General features: G+C 38.8%; 1 protein-coding gene across 1 annotated transcript in view; it reads right to left on the minus strand.

Moving 5' to 3' along the window:
* Positions 1–4,239: 4,239 nt before the first annotated feature.
* GRM7 (glutamate metabotropic receptor 7) overlaps positions 4,240–25,523 on the minus strand; it is an 886,221-nt gene continuing 864,937 nt past the window's right edge. Inside the window, 2 exon segments of the mRNA XM_021694901.1 lie at positions 4,240–4,310; positions 10,021–10,267. Of these exon segments, the coding sequence (XP_021550576.1) occupies positions 4,240–4,310; positions 10,021–10,267 (318 nt within the window).

The raw sequence follows: 25,523 nt of genomic DNA on the forward strand, positions 1-25,523 counted from the left end.
TCCGTAGGCCATAAAAGGAAAGAAATAGGCATAAAACTGTCGGTTTTATACACAGGGTTAGCTCATCAAGAGAGACCTTGGTTAATTACCTATGTGCAGATGCAGCATTGACCGTCAGTTTTAAGAGTTTTGGGTAAGAACCACAACATAGTTTTAAAACCTGTGACACCACAGTCAAAACATTGTCTTTTCAAGGCAGTCTGTAATTTTTAGAGGTTTTATCTGGAAGAATACAACTCCACTTGCTCAGTCAGCAGATGCAGTATTTTGTTATTAATAAATACTTATTATTTAAGGTGTACATACTGTGTTCTAGGTAAGGTTAGGAGGCTTTGGTATGTGAGGTATTATATATACTCCAATCATTCCATGTGCATTTTCTGAGAACCTAGTGTTTGTCACACCCTGTGCTAGTGTTTGTCACACCCTGTGCTAAAGGCACAAAGATAAAGCTGACTCAGTCCCTCTACACACAGGCCGCTTTCCTGCGTGTCATTCCCTGCAACCATGTGCATCCAAACACAGTACTTGAGCCTCACAGAACTGCTTTCTAATCCCAGCATATACCATATTCTTTTGTACTTCTGGCTCTTTGTACATACTTATTTTCTGCCTTGTGTGTCTTTCCTTTATGCTTGCCTGGAGTCCTCCATCTTTTAAGACTAGCTCAAACAAAACCTGCTGGGTGAGGCTGTCCCCCTGTAGCTTGCTAGCACTTGGTACAGACCTCTCCTAAGACCTACTCTTGTCACTTTGAATTCAAATTGCTTTCCTTTGAGTCTTCCTTAAGATCTGGGCTCCCTGTGGGTATTGTTCACTTCTGTCCCCAATTCCCAGTCAGTTCAGGGCTGGCCTAGAGGAGTGGTGCTTGACAAACATGTCTTTGATGGACCCAACTGAAGAATACTCTAAGAGTTCATCAATCCTGGCCAGATGCTGTGGTGCCGTGATAAAATGTAAAAATTAATTGTCATAGCTTTGGGGCATGATGCATATGTTTCTTTTATGCTAAGAAAGAGTACACTTTCATCCCGTTTTTTAAGTGGAACTGAAGTTGTAGAACCAAGTTGGCAAATACTGTTTTTTTGAGGATGCTGAGATATCAAACCCCAGTGAGAGAAATAATGGTGTTTCACAGAGCTCTTAGGTAGAAAGAAATAGGCCAACAAGATTTATAGCTGCATTTATTTCTAAGGTGATTCTATATCAAAGGTCAGGTAACATATATTCTGTGCTATGCTATACTTACAGAGTGTTTCAAGATGGATTTTAAATTGACGGAGTCTCCAGTTAGCACAAAGATATCACACTGAATGTTAAGGAAGAGGGAGAGTCTTAATATGATACCAAAACATGGCTTACACAGTTCCGCAAAGCTTTAAAATGTAAGATAACCCCATTATAGTAATTATGAGACGAGATTATTGATTTTTTTTACAATACCATTTAATAAATTAGTGAAATATCAATAATATAACCAGTGTGCTTGCTAGGAAGAACATAGCTTGTAAAAACCAGACTCAGGGCTATTATTTGTGAGGCTGAATTGAACTGTTCAAGTTTTAAAATGAGAACACCATCCTGTGGTGTGAAAATTTACCTCCTAACAAAACAACCTGTTTCCTGACCTGGTAATGATGCCAGATTGATTGTGTTTTTGTTGCTTAATTGCATTTTAAAACAATTGTCATTAGATTGATAACCCTCTGCCGAGTTTTAAAATCTACAAACATCCAGACGAGAGATGGCAGGCAGTGCTGATTCAGCTGATGTCTGGCCTGTGGTGTCTGTGAGACAGGGCTGTTTCGCAGAGGAAGGAGATGCAGTGCGTTTTCAAACCAGGTTAGGTGCTGTTCTGTTTGAATTTGAACTTGCCTCCTTCAACCCCTTCCAAGTAGGTGCTTGATCTGCCCTGTAGATTTCACCTTTATTGGAGTGTGCTGGCTGAAACTGAAGTCTTACTAGCCCCGGAGTACAGAAGTTTACTCGAACCTACAAATTTTTCATTACTGTTTGGTCTGCCTAAACACAGCATAGAAATGGATTTGAACACACAACCTTACACGCCTTTCTTCCCTGTTCTACTGAGCTTTCCTGTCTTATTGTAACTTGAACAAGGTAAATCACTACCCTCTTTGAGTACTTGGACCAACTTTCCAATTATTTTTTAAGTAGCAGTATAAGATCATTATCATTAATTTGTAAAGCCACCTTCACATTGGCAGAAAAGGAGAGCACCCAGTCAAAATCTTTGGAACAAGAAAATCCTAGCCAAAAGTTATTTTGAAATAGCACATCCTAAAAGTATTTTTTAACTGAAAAATTGACTTAGAACATTTTCATCTTGCATCCTTTAACCCAAAAGGCATCAACTTAGAATGGAACTAAAGAGAATTTTTAATGGATTGAGATTAAATCTATCATTTTTACCCAGGGAAAATCCCTTCTCTTTTATTCTCAGAGAGTCTCATGTTAAAGGACGATTCAAGTGATGAGCTGCAGTGTTTTGACAAGCCCTTGGAGTACAAAAACTTGAAATCTCACTGGAATACTGTTATATATTCACTGGGAGAAAAGAATGCCCTATTTAAAAACTAGGACAGATCATGTTGATATGGAAAAAGGAAATAAGTGCGTGAACAATATATCCCAAATTAAAGACTGAGTTGCAGGCACCTATCTAAAATCAACAGGAAATGTAATTACTCTGAAAGGATTCTTGTCCAGTCTTACAGTGCTAAATGGATTAAAAAAAAAAAAGACACACAGCAATATTCTGATAAAAGTTCCATGCTAGCAACATAGAAAAGAGGAAGACTAGCCCATGTTAGGAAGTAGTATTCCCCCTCCTATGACAGGACCTCTCCACTCTCTCTTGGAATCTCTCTACAGACAGATAGGTTTCTCTATTTTTTAAGTATAGTAGCAGGTTTAAGGGAAATCAAAAGGCAACCTTTTATTCACAGCCACCACATGATTTTAATAACTCTACACCATGTTTAACACTGTCTGTTTTCCCAAAGTTGGGAATGCTTTGACTTTCAGCTGGATAGGGATGCTTGTCAATACAAGGGTTCTTTTCCACTGTTTTATACTACTGTATAGGCTAAAGGAGGGAGGTAGTGATGATAATAATGAATAACAATAATAAAAATTCATACATAGCATATATCTTTTAGTGAGAGGCCCAAATAATAAACATCAGTGAAGAATCAATGATTATTTTTTTTTTAAAGTTTTTTTTTTTTTTTTTTTGAGAGAGAGAATGAGATAGAGAGCATGAGAGGAGGGAGGTTCAGAGAGAGAAGCAGACTCCCTGCCGAGCAGGGAGCCCGATGCAGGACTCGATCCTGGGACTCCAGGATCATGACCTGAGCTGAAGGCAGTCGCTTAACCAACTGAGCCACCCAGGCACCTTCAATGATTATTCTTATGTCTGCTCATTCCCATGCCCAATTCACACATCACACCATTTACCATTTCTCCTAAGCTATTTGTTTGAATACCTTTGGTATTTATTGGTAATTCCTGGGTTTGACTAATATTGAAACTCAATATAGATTCTTGAGGTCTTTCATTGAAGCTTTCCTTGCTCAGTGACATGACTGAAGTTGGTTCCATGTTTCTCTAAGGCAGAACCATGAGCCACAGTTCATCTTCAACACACTATCAAGCCCATCCAGCAAAGCCTTTTCTAGTTCCTTGCTGCAAAGAAGGAACCAAGACTTTTTTGGGTTTGAGATAGTAAGGCCATTCATTGTTTTTTGAATGAATACATTTCTGGGAATGTATTTACTAAAAATAAACCAGAACAAACATTTTTGCTAGGTTTGTAAAATGTCCCCCTTTCTTCCCTATAAGTTTCCACACTGCCTTCTAAAACCAGAGCAAGACAACATACATTTAAAAATAATCTCTCACCATCGGTAATTTAAAGTAGCCCAAATACCAGAGTGACCAGCACCAATTCCACCACTGTTGGCTACTTGCTCAGAAAAGACAAATGTACACACACCCACATGCATGTTCTCCAGAAAAGAAACCAAGCATGTGACCCATAGCAGCTGTCTGCACTATGCTTAGCAAACAGATCATCTTTGAAAACATGTTTCATCATATAAATAGATTTACAGGTAATCATGCAGTTTTCATGGAAACACTTCTTTTCTCAGTAGAGACAAGAACATACAAATAAATAAAAAATAGATTGTTTCTTACCTTTAAGAAAGCAGGCAAAAGCTATACTGTTGGTGGGATAGTGTACCAAGTAACAGACTTTTGTACACTCTTTCTTACTGGTGGTATACAGTCTACAGGAAAAGTAAATATATAGGTATGTATAAAATAAATCTGCACACAATATTCCTTTTATTCTTTTTTTTTCCCTTTTGAAGAAGAGGCTGCGATAGAGACCATAGACATTACGCTCACTCTTTCAGTGTGCTCAATAGCCTTTGGTAGACCAGTTCACCACAATTCAGGTACCTCTGAACATGGGAGTGCTGGTGCCTCTTGATTTAAGGCAGTCGGGTTTTAGTTGCTTGAGCTGTAGCAGTTGAGGGAACCAGTTCCCAGATAAGTTATCTATCTGGTCAGAGCTTTCTTTTCTTCCTTTTGCCATCCCTTTTTTTTTTTCCTCAGCCTAGTCCAGCCATGCTGACCAGCCTGCATGGTTAGTCCAGCAGGATGAAACAAATAGCATAATGTTGAGAATGTTAGAGATCCAAACAAATGAAGAAGCAAAACAAAACAAAAACCATAACAAATTAACACAGCACAGGAGCGTTTTCCAGAATTTTCTAGGCATCATTACTTATGTAGGGCTTGGTGTCCATATCCATTTTCCAGCAGTATATATATATATTTTAAATCAAATGCCTCCTTATATTGACAGTTCAACTATTTTATGTAATAATTACCTCTTTGAGAACAGCACAAATTTTCATGTATATGTTTTCCTTATAGTAGGTGCCAAAATGGTAGTAAAAAAAATAATAAAAAAAAAAACAGCATCAGAATACACACTTGTATTTAAAATATCTTATTTCAGATTTTCTATTTTAGGTACAAATTGTTTTTCTTCTAAAATATGCTTCATCACACAGTGTACTCATTAGTCTAGTGTATGCCTAGCCACTTTGTCAGAGTCAGTTAATCATATATTCCCACATCCAAGAAGGGGGAGTTCCAAGCTGTCCACCTGCCTGATATTTCTAGTTGCTACTGACCTTCCAGAGTCTAAACTATCTGCAACCCATGCAGGTACTTGAGGACTTTCTCTGCACTACCTGGGGACATTGGCTTAGAAAATGGATGGCAGTTTAGGACAAAGGTAGGTAAGGGCTGCTTATCACTATGCACTGCAATCCTTTACAAGGAGAGCATCTGACCAGAGGATAATTTGCAGAGCAACTTCTGTTTCTGATCAGTCCAGGGGAGGAAGGCAGCAGTTTTTATCCACCCATCTCAATAAAGCCATGCTGCCTCAGTTAATAGTATTCATCCAACTGGAAAAGGTTGGTTAGTTGCCTAGCGGCCATCGATAAGCCATGTTCCAAGCACAACAGGTCCTCTTGTTTATTTAGCATCTACATGTTTGCCACGAACAAACATCTGCCACGTCAGCAATAGAAAGTGTGGGGAAACATGCTGAATTCAGGCTGCAGATGTGAGAACCAGAGCTTGAGGTGCCCTTCTTTTTAGAAAGGAATGTTGAGAAGGCATCATCGTGGCCAGATCTAAAGCTATCCAAAGTAGGTCAGGCTCTTCTGATCCTCTAGCTATAGAAATCTTGTTTGTATACATAATTCAACAAGTAGCTGAACTAAACCCTTAGACCTCCTACTGTTTTTCAATCCCAATGCAGAAGCCGACTAGCACTCGCCCAACTCTGAATATCTAATGCCAGTAGTGTACAGATACGTTAAAATTTTAAGAAGATTTAGTTTTTATGCAATCCGCATGGAAGTTTTTCTTTTAAGCAATGGAATTTCAACTGAAGAAGCAACCTAAGAGGAAAACTGAGCTTCTTGGGGAAAACTCAGGCAGTGTTGGGGCAGTTTTAATTTCTGCCCATAGTAAGCCAACAAGCAAATTCGTTTTTATGTAGACATGTAGTTGCAGTAGATGAGTAGAAGCGTGCATGCACCAGATGGCAAGCTGCAATGATGGAGCAGAACTGTTAAAAATGAAAACACTCAAGATTGAAATGCACTGAAACTAAGTGTTAAGAGCAACAACGAATAAGGGGACATTGCTGTTTCATTATTTACTTTGTAGCTCATACTATAAACCCGACTTCCTCTCAGATACCCTCTCTCTGAGAATAGTGTACAGAATTTCCCCTTTGGAGAGACATGTTCCTTTTTCAAGTACATGGTATGTGCTTTTGTTTCTTCTTCACCAAACAGCTTAGTTTCAGCAAATAATTCCTTTGTCTCTGCTACCAAAGTTCGGGAATTTGAGAATATTTGAGCTATATTTGTTATTAAATAGAATATAGTAATATTCCCTCACATCAGGTAGTCTTATTGTTTATTTTCATGAATTTTTCATTACTGCTCTTTGCCTACATATATACATTTTTGCATTGCTCAAGACTGGTTTTCTGAATAAAATTACTATCTATGACACCACTATTTCCAGATTAGTGGCTCCTTTGGATCATTTGAAATAACTAATTGATTGATTGTATTTTTGTCTCATCTCAAATGTTTCATCCCTTTAAGTTGACTTTATCCCAGGTCAACATCACTGCTAAAACTTTGGGAGACATTTCCAATATGTGTCCTAGATAAAATCCTTGCCTATTAAGACACTAATTTCTAGAGATGAGCTTTCTGATATAGTATCTCACACAGATGGCTATTTAAATTGAAATTATTTAAATTAGTTAAAATAAACAGTATTTTTCCTCAGTTAAGTAGCCATATTTCAAGTGCTGATTGGCCACATGTGACTAGAACATTTCTACCACTATAAGGTTCTACTGGGCAGATTTTGTGTGGATAAACTCTTGATTTTTTGGGGGGGACCTTTGGGAGCTTGGTCATCAGAAACACCAATGTTTGGAGGTACATGAATCTCCTCCTATGGTTAGGCAAATACCTATTCAAATTACTTATGGTATTTTAGGGAGTGTCTACACAAAATCAAAAGCACTAAAACAATTTTTAAATTGTTTTGGACTGTTTATAAGACAAGGACTATTTGATTTCATTTTTTCCCCCTGAAATGTTTATTTTGCTCTGTGTAGACACCAAAACATCATTAACAAAACCCAACAAAACTTTTTCATGGGAAGGCACCAAATGAATTCCAAATGGAATAATTGTCATGATTGGCATAGATAATAAGTTATATAAATTTTTGAGTAAGTAAGATGAGGCCTCTACCTGGGCAGCCTTCTTTGAGCCCAAGTTACTCCTATCTTTGTAGACAACACAACAACAATAATACTTTTCCCAGCACATTTAACTGAAGAGTCTGCAACACACATCATTACATGCTTTATATGCAACCTGAATCATCAGTTGAGGAAGCCAAAAGAGTAATTTCTGTTTTGGAATTATGACATGACACTTACATTCTTAGGAACAGAGCAGCGAAGAGAAGTAGGCGTGGATTTGGGAGTCAAACCTGGGTTTCAGTCCAACCTCCACTGCTAACTAGATGTATGACTTTGGTAATGGCACTTAATCTCACTAAGCCTGGGTTTCTTCGGTAAAAAGAACAATTCTCCTACAGAGGTACCGTGAGGGGTAAGAGATCTTGCACACAAAGCATTTTGGATAATGCCTATTTCAAAGGGTAGCTGATGTAAGAATTACTGGTAGTATTAGTGTTACTATTAGTACTAGTGTCAGTATTAGTGTTAGTATTAGCATTTTACAACCACTATTGTATCCAAAACAGCTTCAGCAAGAATAGAACCTAATCATTAAATGTTAATAATAGTAGAAATGTTATTTGAAAGCTAATTATTTTTAAGTAGCGAAGTATTGAATTGTCCAAATTCAGAACTTCTAACGTGGTCATTTTTTTTTCAATACGTACAGACTTTTGACCATATTTTCTTCTTATTGATTTTTGGGCATATCTAGTAAAATTGTGTGTGTGTTCAGATATAAATGTAAAACACTTAATGGAGTGTCTCCGGGATAAAAGTTTTATAAAATGCAAGTCTGGCAAGGGGTCCTATAATAAAACACTATAGAAGTATAAATGTGCAGGTATATTTATCAACACAAGTATGCATAAAAATAGATGTTTATGCATATATATTCATGGAAATATTTCTTTTTGGGCATCAGTTGCATCTACCGCCAGACAGCCTTTAACTGTACCATCACATCCACATAACCAATCATATTAAAATGTACTTTTCTGCCTTTTAAGGAATGAAAGGACAATAACAATTGATTATTATTTTCTAGATGCATAATGCTATGACACACTTATGACATAAATATTAGTGGCTCCATTTTAAATATGAAGATGCTGAGCTTTAGGATAGCTCAGTGATTCTCAAAGCCACACATCTGGGAAGTGGAGTGGTTGGGATTTGAACCCAGGTCTGTCTCAACCCGGAGCCTCTTCCAACATCACATCAAATACCACAGGATTCACTATCCGCTTGCCCTCCTCTCAAATGACCATTTGCTCTGAAGACACAAGAACAGAGGCTATATCTATTTCTCCTTTCTCTTGGTGTGGTCTTTGTCCTTCCTCTTGCTTTGTCCCAGAGTCCCTTCTATTAAAAGGTCCAAGTGAACCCCACGATATTGTTAACAAGCCTTTGTAACCCTGTCTACATATTCTCAACAAGTTTCACAATATTCACTTAGCCAACTGCTTAGAAATGGAGAGGAGCCAAGATCATGGATCTTTGCACAGTATTTGTCAGGAACAAACTCTCTTGCCTCCTGGTCTTCAAAGATCTCTCTCTTACTTGCAGAGTATAAAGGATTACCTCAGAGTCTTTAGAATAGGGATTCCTTTCTGCTTGGCGAGAAGACTTTGTCTATGACAAAAACAGTTCATAACTGAAAAAATGCCTTGAAGGATTTAATGAACAACCTGAATCCCCCTCTACTTTTTAAAACAGAAAGTATTATGAGCGCTCGAATTTGCCACAATTCTATTTGGAACTGGTCAACTCATTCCTAGAAAACAAATCCTGGAAGTAGTATTTTTAATCTAAAATGCACTCTTACCACCATATCATTAGTAAAATTGGCAAGGGGGAATTCTATGTGTTTAACCTCTAGTTAAACAGTCTTGTTTTCTTACAAATTGGTATGTGTATGTCCATCTTTTTGGAGTCATTTGCAGGTGTTACTAGAGGCTACCCAGGGGTTGCAGATATGCCATGTGGCATGTCAGATGTGACATTTCACCCTTAATTCCCTCCCTAATATTTTGTCTTTCACGGAATTAAACTGTGCTGCTGTGGCATGGTAGATGTTTTTCCCATGTGGGGATGTTACGACCATGGTAGTACTCAGCCTGTATACTTAGGTGTTTTCTTGTTTCTAGAAAGCTGCTTAGTAAAGAATCATAACCTTCTCTACATTCATTTTCCAGTGAAAAGAAGTTTTGCTTTCTAAGTTATTAAATATTCCAGTTTTATTCCCACTGCTACAGTTCAGTCAGGTGTTAAAGCTTCCCTACTGGGAACTGTTCCCCTAACATGAGGAGAGCAAGAAAGGTGGGTCACAACCCAACAGGTATGTTTCTGTTGATTGGAGGGTTTGGTACCAATGAATAAGAAGGAAGGGGGAGATTTCACACTTCAGAAGTGGAGTCTCTAAAAGCTTTTCTCCCCAGGGGAAGCAAAAGTGAAATGGGGGCAAGAATAAGACAAACTCTTAAGAGCAAAGGTTAGCATTCACCTAGGAACCCACTCCATTAAGACAAAAATGGATACCGTATTTCTCCAAAGAAAGGCAAATTCATACCACAGTTCCTAGAGCTTCCGGATGTAGGAGGGGAAGTTGAAAGGAAAGGAAAGTTACTTACTGTTTGGGTCTACGTTTTCACAGAGTTCTGTCTTTGCCTCACCGTTGGGTCTGTCACTGGGTTTGTGTGACAGCCGCGATGACATGGTGGCTGCCGTGACTACCGCCTTGAAGCTTCGCTTCCGCTTCTGGACATTGAGTTCAGGGTGGAAAATGATGATGTACACTTTCGGCATGTAAAGCATCCCCAGAGCCACTGACGCACTTAGGTTCATGGAGATTGTAAGTGTGGTAGTTTGTATGTAGAGCTAGGAGACACAACACACAAGACACTATTACAAATAAAATGACTGCAAAGGAAGTCTGAATACTTAACACATGACATCAAGAATGACTTTGGCTAGGAGAGAAAACATAGCCATCTCCAGGGCCATCTCATTAAAAAAAAAAGAAAGATAAAGGAAAAAAGGAAGTCAGTATAACTTGGTACATTTATTGGAGAGTTTTGCCTATATTAATTGATCGAAAGCCTTTGGGTGAATCTGTGTGCATGGTTGCCCTGGAGAAGTCTCCTACACAGAAGTTCATAGTAGTAATCAGAGTTGAAGTACTTTCAATCAGAATGGCAGATGAATATGAAGACGTGAAAATCACAGAAATTTGTAATCTTGAGTAAGGGTGGTTATTTTTTATCTTCCATATATACACAAAATGATTAAAATACACGATTTCTTGCTACACAAAGACTCTGGGACCTTTGAAAGTTATGTTAATATATGTCCCTTTTGTATTATTATTTTTTTTAACTGTTCACCTTCACCATACCTACAAAGTAGTGAGTTAAGTTGCCCTGAAAAGTCAGTCCTTCTTGCTTAGTTCTGATTTACAAAACACTGATGGCAAGGGCCCAAGATCTAGTGATGTTGGCTTGTCCAGTCTCTTTATGTTGACAAATTGCTAATAGGGTGCAAAACCATCCTGACACTATGTTATTTGTGGTGTGGATGGTGTCTCCATAACTCTCCTTGTCTCCTTTGGCTCCCTTGAAAAATCAGTAAACAACCATTCACCAGAGCCTCGGTTTGAAATACAATTCAGAAGTATCCCGGCAGCCAATAGTTCTGACGAAATACTTGTATGTTTAGAGAAAGACTGTTGGAATCACAGGTAGGAAAAAGACACCCATTACACGAACAAGTGAGCTCCTCCATCGTGTTTATGTAAGCGCCTCCTGTTTGTCAGCACTGCAGACACAACGATGCACCACAGACGCTTGTGTCCGCCTTCCTGGTGCTTGTGGCCTAGTCAGGGAGAGATGGTCAGATGATTGGGGCAAAAGGTATATAATTACAAGCAGAGACCAATGATATAATGAAAACAGTTCTCTGTGTGTATAAGTAAGGAAGCTGGCCTAGACTTGGGGCTGTAGGTAATTACTGTGCAGTGTGTTAAATCAGTGCCTTGGTTATAAACGTGAAAAGATGGTGGAAGGGCATGGGGATTTGTGAGATCAGTAAGGAGAAAACTACAGACAGCTTGCCTTGGTCCAGTTGTGTTTATGAAGTGCCCTTTTTTGTGATCTGGAGCCTCACCCCTCTATATTTAGATATGTTTGCCTTTTGCATGACTTCTAAAGGCTAGATTAAATGTGAGGTGATGGATGTGTTAATTAACTTGATGTGGTAATTATTCAATTATACATATATTAAATCATCACATTGTATGCCTTAAAAAGGATCATGTTGTATGAACCTGAATATATACAGTTTTTGTTAATCATACCCTAGTAAAGCAATAAATAAAGGAACACATTCATTCATTCATTCATTCATTCATAAAATTTCAATCACATTAAAAAAATGAATAGATGCCATGGCCTTTTGTGTCAATGGAAAGCCGACGATATATTTATTCAATCATTGTATTCCATAACTTCCATAACTAGGTCTTCCCATTGATCAGAGGATAAAATCCCCAACCTTAATGGAGTCTACAAGGCTGCACATAGTCTGCCCCCTGCCAACTTTTTCAGACTCATTTGCCACCACTTTTCCCCCACCCTTCTTCCCAGGTCACCATCCATATGGACACTCCTTTAGGTCTAGAAGATGTTGTGTTCATTCAGCCACATTTAATGCATTTAATACATGTAATATTTATTTTTGTTTTCCTCTGTATGGAATGATTTTCCTCTGCTTCTTAGAACATCCATCCTAGGCTTCCCTTGCCTAAGCCCCAAGTCTAGGCCCACTTCTTTACTTACACACGCGGAGAACTGTTTTCATTATATCATTGGTCTCTGCTTGTAATTATATACCTTTTGCCCCAGTCATCTGACCATCTCTCCCTGACTAGGCCACAAGCACCAGGAAGGCGGACACAAGCGTCTGTGGTGCATCGTTGTGTCTGCAGTGCTGACAAACAGGAGGCACTTACATAAACACGATGGAGGAGCTCACTTGTTCGTGTAATGGGTGTCTTTTTCCTACCTGTGATTCCAACAGTCTTTCTCTAAACATACAAGTATTTCGTCAGAACTATTGGCTGCCTGGATACTTCTGTATTGTATTTCAAACTGAGGCTCTGGGAAGAAATTAAAAGAGACTTTGCCATCTCACGTGGAAGGAATACAGTTTTCTAACAAATGTTAGTTTGAATGTGCACGTCTTTGAATGGTTTTAAGGAGCCTCCAGCGGCTAACTGTAATACGTAATGAATGTAAAATAGAAAGACAAAACAATATTGAATTAATGATCCTTTTGGTTGTGAATCAGACTGTATTTTAAAAGCTTATCTTCTCCTATTGGAATACTTTCAGACTTTGAACTCCTTTCCACCGTGCTAACCTACACCATTTAAGAAAGGCTTACCATGGTCACAAGGCTTTAAGGACCTAGGCAATGTTGCTTCCTTCCTTCATGATCCCTGCTGTCATCCTACTAATGAGACTTTGCAAATCATGGTTTAGCAGTCCAAAAAAGAAAATGATATAATATGACCTATGGTTTTCTCTTTCTCTGTTCATGAGCAAATTCTACAGTTGAAGAAATCATCCACAGTTTATTATTTAAACATAACTATAAATGATGTATGTACATATGCTTCTGTATGTGTGTGTCTCTGTGTATGTACACACTTTTTCTTAACAAAGACTACTTAGCAATTTAAGACCTCAGAAGCTATGATGTTCATTTTATGGAGTGTTTTATTTCATTATTCTCAAATGAGAGCCCATTGAGACTTGATATTTTGTGTTGAAACTTTTGCAGTCTCTGGTGAACTTCAGAAGTATGTGAAAACCAACATGAATGCCACTGACCAAATTCCTACTCCCACATTTCCTCTTTATACTGCATGGTGTTTAAGAATGAATGATCTGAAGCTCATCTGAGGTTCGATTCCCATTTCCTAGTTCTCTGACCTAGGGCAAAGAATTTGGCCTGTCTATGCCTCAGCTTTTGCATCTGTAATTGGGGATGATAATAACAGTACCTACCTCATAATGTTGTGTTGACAATTAAATCAGTGTTTGTAAAGTATTTAGGGTCAGACCCAGCAATACTATAAAAGTATTTTGGAATAAGTATATAGGTATAAAGATAGGAAGGCTTTAGTCTACAGGGATTCCAGAGGCATTGGTCCACAAAGATTCAAACCCACCAAGCCCCAGCAGAGGACCCAAGTCACTGTCTCTTTGGCCTTTGGTGGGAGGCTCACCTTTTGACTGTGTTTATTCTAACATCAGCTTTTAGTATATTCTTTTTAACAAATTATAACCTATTTATTTTTAGTCTTGAGGCTATTCTTATTTTACCTGCTGCTTACTGTAAAATACATTACCCTGTTTATTTAACTTTGGGTATTTGACAATATTTTATCTTCTTTATAATTTCTTTAGCAAGGTCAAGGCATTGGTGATCACTGTTGGTCCTTTTCATCAAAACAAGAGGCCCCTGACACATGGTTTTACTGAGATCAAGCATCTCCCCAGGGCTGGCATTCAACTAAACCTCATCCCATTCTGGTTGTCTGAGGATAAGCCCCAGGGGAGCTAAGTCTTCCCACCTTGGCCAATCCTCGATGACTCAGGATGCAGATTGCCTTGGAAATTCCATGTGTTTTGATAATTAAGCTTTAATTTTATCATCACTCTAAACGAATTTCCAGAATCTAGTTTCTGCTCCTTGGTTGAATGTGGCTTTTCCAACACCCATCATATATAATTCAGCTTATATAACCAAATAGCATTCAGGCAAGGAATTTACAGTACATATATTCTAGAACAGTGTTTATTTTAAAGTCTAATCCATGGAATTTGGGGCTATTATTCTGTCAGTTTCCTCATTTGTAGAATGAAGACAATAATGATTCCTACCTCATATGGTGGTTTTGAAGATCTAATAAATATATGAAAAATGCTTAGCATAATGCCTAGGAAATAAGTACCCATGAAATGTTAACTACTTATTATTATAACCACTTTTTATTAAAACTACTATTTATATTCTGCTTAATATTTATTTAGATTAGGTTGTTGGAGTGCAGATCTCAAGATGAAGGCTTATAACCATTTTCATTTATTTAAATAAATGTCTTTTTACATGTCTTTTTTTTTTTTTTTAAACATATGTCTTATTGATTAACTAGGTTGTAGTGTCTAAAACACGAGGCCTATTCATGTCTGGTCTGACTGAAATGTACCAGCAAGTATACTGTTAGGTATATGCTTAATTTAATGCCAGACAAAGCCCACCTGAATCTTTTTCATCTTGGTCTAAGTTCATTATCAGATAAAATGCTAATCCATATTACGAGATGCCATTATTGTTTTGTAAGATGGTGTAACACTACGGTTACTTGAGTTCTCTTTGTCTAACTTTTCATTGCTAAGATACTAAGAAATTTGAAAAGTGGTCAGATAGTGCTCATGAGCAACTTTGAAATTTGCCAATTCTTCTGTGTAAATTTATTTTGAGAGATTTCAAGGCAAGCTATTGAAAGTTGTAATAGTGACAGGCTTCAAACTTTGAACATCATAGTATTTGAGATATGATCCAAAGAATAATGAGAAAAAGAAAGAAGTAAAAAATTTGTAGGGCACAGAGACAGATACAAAACTGGATCAGGAAAAACTCAATTTCAGGTTTTTGAGTTCATCAAAATACTCTCATCATTACTACTGCTGTCCTTAGAAGTAAATACTACACAAATGAACTCACAATATATTTATACTAATGAATTACCAGCTTTATCTGTAAAAATACTATATTAGAATAAGAGTTCTAGGACTATTTGATGGTGTCAAACCACTGATGTAAGAGATTATTAACTCATGACCCATGCTGTAAATTCACTGTTAGTTCTCTTTTCTAGATAGGCTATGTGAAAGACTTACTTTTCCACTGTTGGTGCATTCACCCATGTACTGGTTCTGCATTTTCCTGAGATACTACCAAATGCCTGCACTGGCCCAAACACTAAGTACACCACTGTGAAGATGATAGACATTCTCCCTCCATCAGGGAGCCATACTCTAGTGGCAGGAGGAAGGCAATCAAGAATGAACTAAGTCTTCATGCATCAACTAACTGTTCATCAAGTCCTTTTTCCCACAATGTATATTGGCCCCCATTTCTCCCTCCTTTGCTGACCTGTTGTGCCTCTGACACCTTGTTTATATTTGATGCTTCATCCAGTGGCCCCTTCTACATAAAGCCTTCCCTATGTCCCCAGTCAGGGCAATTCCCCTGTTGGCCCCTGTCATAGGTATAGCTCCAAAGAACACTTAACCTGGTCTGCTCAGGAGAGTATAGCCAGTTAGTTGTGCTTTAACCTTTGCTTTGAAAATGCAAATGCATCCCTAGCAGATGGATGTGTTAGGGAACAATTTGAGTGCAACACACAAAATGCACACACACACACACACACCTCAAACATCTGCCTTTGTCCCCCTTGCACAATTTTATAATAAATCACAAGCAGCAACACTCCTGGCACCTCCTTCCATGAGCAAACTTTACCTCCTTTTTCTTAAGGTAAAATGCCATATTTATTGTAACATTTATGCACTGCCTAGTCATTTAACTTGTGTAAAACCATGCCACCATTTTTATTAGATTTTTTTTTAAATGTCACTGGTGATGTTTTTGAGTGTTATGTCCCTAACCCAATTTTCCCATAAATCTTGTGTTTTTATTGCACAATTTTGCATAGCATGGTGATTTTTAAGAACACATATGTCACATTAGAGCAGAACCAACTGGATAATAAACACAATGTCTGCTAAAAAGTGTACACTTATTAAATTCTGGTTGAATAAAAAGTTCTACACTCTAAGCAGGTATTAGGTACCATAAACATCCTTGGCATTCAACATTGTTTTGGGAAAAGCTATTATTTATAGTCTGTTAGTATTATCACTATTATTTTTGTTATTATTTTGTACCTCTGTTTCCTTATTTCTAGAGTAGAGATAATAATAGTACCTCTCTTAGCAGGTTGTTGGGACCAAATGGGTTGACCATGGTGGCATGCAGCAACCATTCAGTCAAGTGTATTAGTACCCCTGATTTATTAATTGGCTATAACACTATGCCACTTTTCTTCATATTAGTACATTTCATAATGACAATCTTTCTTATGAAATCTGAATCATAGCCTTTTTGAGGAACAGGCATTTCATTAAGTTTGCTTCTCTTTTGTTTGAAAGCATTCTCAAACCCCTATTTTATCTGTCATTGACTCTTTTATGAGAAATAGTAAATTCTGTGCATTCCCATGTGACAGTTGAGAATTGGGACAAGAAGGCCTTAATGGAGTCTTCAGGTGGGAAGAGAGAAGTTTTATAATCCTCAGGACATCCCAAAGTCTGTGTAATGAAAATGAAAAATGTGTCTGATGGAGTCCCAGAAAAGAAGTGTTCATTATTACCTGACAGATGCCTGGAACATTCATATGACTGAATTAAATGGAAGTTCCTGGCAGTTAAGACCAGTGTTTACCATCCTCACCACCTGCACCCCTTGCTTCCTAATTAGAGTAGCCACGTTTTTGAGAAGAAAAAATAATGACATATATTTGTGGATAGGACAGGATATTTGCAATTGGGACTTCCTCAGTCATCTGGAGGGTCAAACATACTGAGAACTCTTGGCTTAGTTATCAAATAATGCATGATGATAAAAGGATTCAGTATAATTATGGGGGAGAAACAATTGTTTTTCGGGGTAGAGTTGCATCTTCTAGAAGAATGGCGTAATGGAAAGAGTAAGGTCTTTGTTATTAGAACTGATTTCAAATGTTGGCCTCAGACTGTTGGTGACATTGCACAAACTACTTCATCTCTGGCAAGTGACAGACTCAAAGTTCAGACCCTAGCAATTTGTTACCAGAGTCTCTGATATATGACCCCACCTCACTCTACCACTACCATGGGGATCTTCTCACCATTTGTAGTTTAAAGGGTATCATGTGTGAAAAGTAGTGCACAGTGCCTAGAATATGGTGGGTGCTCAGGAAATGCAATTGTATTTATTACAGTTGATGGCCCCATCATCTGTAGATAATTTTCATACTATTCTATTTAGACCTCCTATCTTTGATTAGGTAATAAAGAGGGAGGGAGGGATGGAGAAAGGGAAGTGGGACATATATAAAGAGATACACACACCAAATATTATAGGCCACACTTTGTGGATAGGTGTCTGAAATAGAATTATAAATAATGAAGGCAACCAGATGACTATTGGACAAGACCTAGTTTTACTGTGTTTTGTTTTTGTCATTTAGTATTTCTAGGCAGACATGATATTACATCTATACACAATTACATTCTTTATTTGGATGGACATAAGACAAGCACTCCAGGTGAATGTAAATCAGTTTCTAGAGTATGAGATAACTGAATGTGTCATGCTTGAAATCATCTACATCTCAGTTCTTTGCTCTCCTGAGCAGAAGCCTGGTGCTCTGTCTATTCCAGTGAGATGCTATTAGTACAACTGACCATATACGTGGGAAATTCAGTGTTTTGCTCCCCACGACACCCTCAAGAGCTCTAGGCCACCTCAATAGCCAGTTCTTCCAGGTCGTCACTTCTGATTTTGCTGGGCATAGGAATTTATTTCCTCCACCAGCCATCTGACTCAATTTTGATTTCAAGATATTTTCCCCCTATAACCACAAGGCAGATTTGCTCTTTTATATTTGGCCAGTACTGGCACTGTTTGCCCTGTTGTGTTATCTAAAAGGATATTTACCATTCCTGCTGGGTTGAGAGCCCCACAACTGTTAGGTCACTGCCTTGCAGTGATTTAACACACAAAGGCAAAGCATCTCTCCACAGTCAGCCTGGAGAGACACACTTCTGCCAGATTCCATTGGCTCCCTTTGAACCTCTGGCCACATTCATCAAGAGTACACCTAAGACCCTTTTGTAGGGAGCAAACTCAAATTCTTTCTCATAATATGAAAATACTTGTTAGTACCTTGCTAGGGAATATATTAGGTAATAGACGATTATGTTCTATATTACTTTGCAAATAAAGCAAGTGGATTTTAAAAAAAGTTGTCTGACTTAACGTATTCTTGTTTCTTTAAGAAAGAAATATTTATTCTGAGGGGGGGGAGGAGTATAGGAAGAGGGAGAGGAGAATCTCAAGCAGACTCCCCACTGAGCACAGAGCCCAAGGACGGGCTCGATCTCAAGACCCTGAGATCATGACCTGAGCCAAAATCAAGAGTCGGATGCTCAAGTGACCCAGCTAGCCCCAAAGTATTCTATTTCTAAAGTTGTCATTTGGAATACTCCATTTCTGTAAGTGCAAAGCTGTCTAATCTTGCCAACTTTTAAAGTCAGCTTTATAGTTCTAATGAACATAGATAGAAATCAAATGAAAAAATTGATGTCAAATTAATAGCTAAAAGAAAGAGATAATCATTGCATTTCTTAGGCATAGTCAATGTGTTTTCAGTTGGACTTGTGAAGTGTTCATTGAAATTGGACCCCAGAGTGTCATTGACAAGAAGACAAAGTCAGGCTCTTACTAAAATAAAGTGCATTCTTATCTCAGTTTTCAAAGTCATTGGCAATGGCTTTCTGTTGAACTTTGACAAGCTTTGATCATCATAATCATACAGCTTTCTCCTTTCTCTTTTTCGTTCTGGCTGTTATTTTTGTTGATCTTCCTCTCTTCCTTTTGGACCCTCTCTTTCCCATCTTCCCGCTGAGCTGCGATACCTTTCTTTCTGCCCTTGAAATTCATTTCCCCTTCCATTAACTTATAGTTTTCCATATATCATCTTTACTCCCCTGCTTTTGCACTGCCCGCAGTGTGGTGGTGTGCATGTGGGTGGATGCAGGACCCCCCTCCCCGCTGCGAACCGCTGCGATGCTGGGTAGTGTGCTGTGGCACCCATTAGTGATTGTGCCAAGTGCTGCCCCTGGCTGATGGGCAAAACACTTCAACAGCTAGAACCCAGTCCAGCTGAATTGCCCATCCAGGGGTAACTTAGGCTCTGAACTCCTCATTAAGGCCCTTAGCTGTTTAAGCCCATGGTTTAAGCCCCAAAGGAGCAAATAATTGCAATGAAACTTTACTCAGAAAATTGTCCACAAATAGGTGCTCAGCCTATGGCCCTCACTGTTCCCAGGGTGGGCTCTGAGATTGAGCAGGAAAATAATACCTATCCTGCCAAGAGAAATTTAGTGAAAGGGAGGGAGCTTGGCTAAGGAGTAGGGGCTGAGTGGTTCATGATTTTAATCCTGACTTCACAGGATCCCTTTGGCTTTGCTCTTGTTTGCAAGGTCTTATGTCAGGGATCTCAAAACTGATATTTCCTACCCACTCAGTCTCTGAGCCTGTAGTCTGGCCTCCATCATCACCATCACCTGCTCTGAGTGTGTCCTCTAAACCTTCCTAGACTCCTTGTCAGACATAAGAGGTTTTTTGTTTTTTTTTTTTTTCCTTCCAGGTATCATTTCTTTTTACAACTCAATGCTGAGGACAGTACTTTTGGGAGCTTCTGCTATCCTGCTGCATTTGCTCAATTTCCCATCACACTTGGAATGAAGATAAAATCCCAACATGGCCCAAGGAACTCTGCAGGTACCCCTTCTGTCTTCCCTCATTTTCTCTAAGTCCTTCAAATGTGCAATGCTCTGCCCATCGTCAAAGATTCTGTACATGCTATTCCCTCTGCCTCAGATCCTATTCCCACTTACCTTTACCTAACTACCCCCTACCTGCCTTTCAGGTCTCAGTCTTACTTCTCTGACTCTCAAATGTAAATTGTGACCTCCTTCTCTTGCTTGCTTGTAGAACGCATCATGCCCTTCATTATATTAATCACGATTTGTGATATTTCATTCAAGTATTTATTTCATAAGTATCCTGTCACTAGACTGCCCCCCACCACCGTGACAGCATGAACCATACCTTTCAATTTACTGTCTGTAGGTCCTGGGATATAGCAAATGCCTAATTCATAGCAGCTGAACAAAGGAATGAATACAGTCCAGGAGATAGATACTGTGCAGCCAAGAGCAGTAAAATGTATGACCAGTGTGCTGGAATTGCAGTCAGGAATTCTGCATTTGGATATAGGCTCTGCTGCTTATTAACAATGGGGGGGGGGATCTTGAGTACCTCACTTAGCCTTTCTAAGCTTGAATATTGCTACTTATAATATGAGGTAAGTAATGGCATCTACCACTGCTGTGACAAGGAAGAAATGACTTGTAAGTGGTCATACTTCTTCAACTCTAAAGCCCTGGTCAAAGTGCTTGCTGGTAAAATTTATGTCTGTATAGCACGGGATAATGTAACCATGTCCTGAGGCTCTTTGTCTTTGAACAATCATAATTGCTTCCGATTTTTTCAAGTACTTTTTCCTCTAGCAATTTCAGTGGCTTCACTTCTTTCTCTACTCCTGGACCTGGGGCACTTCTGTGGCCCAGGCATGGCATTCAGAGCTAATAAATAGAGGAGATAAAACATAGAGATAAATTGTCTCATATAATAGGGAGAGAACAAGAATATTTTGTGGAAGTCAGGGAGGAAGAGAAAAGTTAGAAGTGAGAAAATCAAAGGCAGGGACCATGTTTAATTTACCTTTGTACCCTCATGCCTGGCATAGGGAACAAGTTCAATACATGTTTGATGAATGGGATGGTCTTCACTCATTTCACAAATCAAGGCCAAATTCAAAGGCATTTATTCATCTTTATTTTACAACTCATCATATCTCCCTGTCCCCTGGCCTCTTTCATATCTCTGAATATGGCATGCTCTAGTCTGCCACAGGGCCTTTGCACATGCTTTCCCCTCTTCCTGGAAAGTTTCCCCACCCCACCTACCTTGTTTTCTTTATTCTTTAAATCTCTATGCAAGCATCACTTCTTCAGCCAAGACTTTTCTAACCAAAACTAGGTAATACCACCCTGTTAAAAACTCTCAAAGCAATCATAAGATTCATACTTAAGTGTGTGTGTGTGTGTGTGTGTGTGTGTGTGTATGATAAATATCTTTCTCCCCTACCAGGAAGCATGTCTGTTTATCTCATATTGTATCCCTGTCTAGTACTGTGGTGTGTGTGGGGGCCAATACAGATGACTTAATTGATACTGATATTGTTAGGGAAGTAAGTCTTAGTGATACGGAGGTAGACAGTACATTTGCAGTCTTTGGCTCCATCCTTGTCCTCCTTCTTCAGAGCAGTCAAAAGGGTACCTGGTGGGAAGGAGTAAATGTGATGTTCTCATGGACTTACACTGCCTGTAAAAAGTACTTTCCAAACTGGCCCAAGGGAGGATAGGACTGTATTGTCCTGGGCGTTGCCACCTATATTTCTTAAATCCTCTCCCATGTGTTCACCAATAAATAAGTAAGTAAAATAATTACCAATAATGACTCCTTTGGAGCCCGAAGTAACAATGAAAATCAACAACACTGCCCCTTTTGGAAGAATGAGATTTTTTCTTTGAAAAAGCTTGCACTGGGCGCCTGGGTGGCTCAGTTGTTAAGCGTCTGCCTTGGGCTCAGGTCATGATCCCAGGGTTCTGGGATCGAGCCCTGGGTCAGGCTCCCTGCTCGCCGGGAAGCCTGCTTCTCCCTCTCCCACTCCCCCTGCTTGTGTTCCCTCTCTTGCTGTGTCTCTCTCTCTGTCAAATAAATAAAATCTTAAAAAAAAAAAAAAAAAAGCTTGCACTAACACCCAGGTTAGCACCTAATCATCTCTTTACAAGGAAAAATGAAATGGTTGCTATGACAATGCAATGAAGAGTGCATTTTGTTTTTGTTTTTATTTGACAAAAAGCTGCTGACTTTGACTTAACTGAGGCCATATATGCATTTTGGTTTTGCAATTCTGATCCTTCCTGGAAATTTTCAGAAGCATCACTAAAGATAACTTAATGAATCCACCTTCTTTATACAGCGTAAAAGCAATGAAGAGGAAAAAAAAAAGAACAGGTGAGAAATAATATTAGGAAGGAGAAATGAAAGGACACAGATGGGTTGGGTGGGAGGAAGTAAGAGGAAGTATGGAACCAAGGGATCATTTTTTTTATATTCTACCTCATTTTATGCAAACCTCAGGAGAGTACTATCCTAAATCGGATCAACTCACTCAAACCCTACAGTGAGTTTGAGCTCTCCTAAAAATGTCTCCCTCCCTAAGTAAGAGTGGACTGGCTAAAAATTTTTCCAAAAAATTTTTTTTAATTTTTTTAAGGATTTTATTTATTTATTTGACAGAGAGAGAGAGAGAGCGCACAGGCAGGGGGAGCAGCAGAGGGAGAGGGAGAAGCTGATCCCCCACTGGGCAGACAGCTGGATTTAAGCTTGATCCCAGGACCCCTGGATCATGACCTCAGCCGACCTGGGTCAAAGGCAGACACTCAACCGACGGAGCCACCCAGGTGCCCCTCCAAGAGATTTGAAGTGATATTAGCCTAGTGAGATCCTGGGCCCCCTTTGGGAGTGCTGGGACCCAGGCTTTTATACCAGCTTCATCTCTCCCAATACCAGTGAGCTCTGATCCTAATCTAGTTGACCATGCAAAGCCAGTCCTTCACCCTCATTTATTTTTATGGTTAAAATTTCCTCTCCAAACCTCTACCCTGCATTTATTCTTGCTTGGAATTCCTAAACCACCCATTAAAAAAAAAAAAATCTACTTGTTTAGAAAGTACAAAAGAGGTCCATAGAAGGGTAAGCAACCAGCATGTGAGTAGATTGCTGTCTCTCTACACCCAAAAAATATCTAGGTTCATGTATAATAATTTAAGAAAAAAATAATTCTTAAAGGTCTATTGTCTCATCTGAGTCTCGAAACCATTCCACAGTTGGATTATAATTCTAAGAAAAATGGATGAATGAGTCTTAAAACATAATTTTAAAGGCAAATTCTCTATTCAGTCTTGGCTTCTGGAATCACCATATGCTATTTATGGGAGGGAAGATAAGACATGGAAGGTCTTCTCCATAGTTTATTCAATGATGTCTACAGAGATTTCAGGCCCGCATGTCAGAGTACCCTGCAGCAGAAGGTTCGGAGAAGGTTATTCTCATTTATATGCAACTAGATGTTTATTATCTTTAGTGTAGGGATCATCACCTTTGCCATCTTTTTAGGGCTGCTGACACAATCAAACAGACATCCCAAATAACATTAAAAATGGAGATTTCCCTGCAACCTGTCTCTGCACTAATTTTCCTCATCTCAGGAAGTGTTACCCCCATTGACCTGGTTGCACAAACTGGAACTTTAAAGGTTATATCTTGAATACTTGCATTTCCCTCATACTGTATCCTTTATATTCACGCCATTAGCCAGTTAGCTAATATTATCTGTAAGGTATTTCTTAAATCTTTTCCCTTCTCTTCCCCCTGCACTCCCCCCACACACCTAAGTACAGAGAACAGTAGCTAACATTTGTAAGTTCTCAAATTTAGCGACGATAATGATGATAATGAGGATATGATGCACTTTTACATTGTTCCTGGGGTGCTACAATAGCATCCCAACCGGTTTTACTACACCCATTTTTTAAGCTCCCTTTAAGCGGCTCTGTGCAGACTAACCAGAATGATCTTTATAAAAACTGCAAATCAGCTCACATGGGCCCCCCTAAAACATCTTTCAAAGACTTTCCATTGCCTTATGGTATGGTATCTGGCCTGGCTTATTCCAACTTATTAGCTAGTCTTTCTTGAATATGATTAATCTACACTGGCATTCTTGAGTGCTCCAAGCTTATGTCCAGCAAAGGGACTTAACACATACCATTCTCCCTACCCAGAATTTTTTTTTTTTTTTGTCTGAATTCTTCACCCAGATAACTCTTAACCCATCTTTTAGGTTCAACTTCCCTGCATTTTTCTCTGACAAACTTTCTATGACTACCTGCTGCTCCACGAACTTGAGTTTTCTCCTTCCGTGATTTTCTCTGACTGCAGTTTGTTCTTTTTATTCATTGTATGTATTATAATCAGTAATGATCAACATAATCATGGATTCATTGATCCCAACTCTTAATCTCCTACAGAATTTAATCTTTATGATGGCAGGAATACACCTGTCACACAAAAAAGGATTTCACAAATATATTTTTTTAATTAATGAAGAAGGATAGCAGTTAAAATAATTCCAGGGGTGCCTGGGTGGCTCAGTCATTAAGTGTCTGCCTTTGGCTCAGGTCATGATCTCAGGGTCCTGGGATCGAGCCCCGCATCAGGCCCCCTGCTCTGCAGGAAGCCTGCTTCTCCCTCTCCCACTCCCCCAGCTTGTGTTCCCCCTCTCACTGTGTCTCTGTCAAATAAATAAATACAATCTTTAAAAATAATAATTCCAAAGTAAGGTATAAATATAAGCACCCAAATGAGTAAAACTGTTTTGGAGCTATAGATATATTTTGGGTAGATATTTGTTCTTAGAGTGAATATTCTCAGAGAATATTAAGTCAAAATCCTGAGTTTCCAGAGAGGTCATATGTATAGGGTATCACAGTAAGGAGGAACAAAGCTAAGATGTAAGTTGAGGTCTTTTGACTCTAAAGCTCACTCTACTACATTCACATTCAACTAAAAAGTCTGCTTAATAAAAGAATGGATCATAGAACTGTTTAATTTTTTATTCCCCAAGGTTTTAATTGTTAATGCTTAGAAAAACAAACAACTCTATTTCTAAAGGGAACTGACAGAAGCCTTCCATTCTTTACCACAGATTGCATATTTGTGTGTGTTTTATATTTAAGTCCATATTCCCTACCAAGAATAATGTGTAAATATCCCCTGCATGTGATTGAAACTGTGTCCAATTTCCTTGCCAAATCCAGCTTCTTGTCAAGAGGATGCAGCATTGCTGTCTTTTCCCCAACTGTGCAGACACTTACACCCAGGGAGATGCCCCAAATGATAAAAGGTTTGCTTGAGCAGGCAGAAAAACAGGATGAAGAATAAGTAATATGCAAATGGCATGTAAATATTATCTGAAGCAGGAACAGGTTGCAATGTCTGATGATTCTGCTGACATGTGTTTATTATGTGATTGGCTGATTTGAGA

The sequence above is a fragment of the Neomonachus schauinslandi genome, chromosome 1 (genome assembly GCF_002201575.2).
Source record: "Neomonachus schauinslandi chromosome 1, ASM220157v2, whole genome shotgun sequence".
NCBI lineage: Eukaryota > Metazoa > Chordata > Mammalia > Carnivora > Phocidae > Neomonachus > Neomonachus schauinslandi.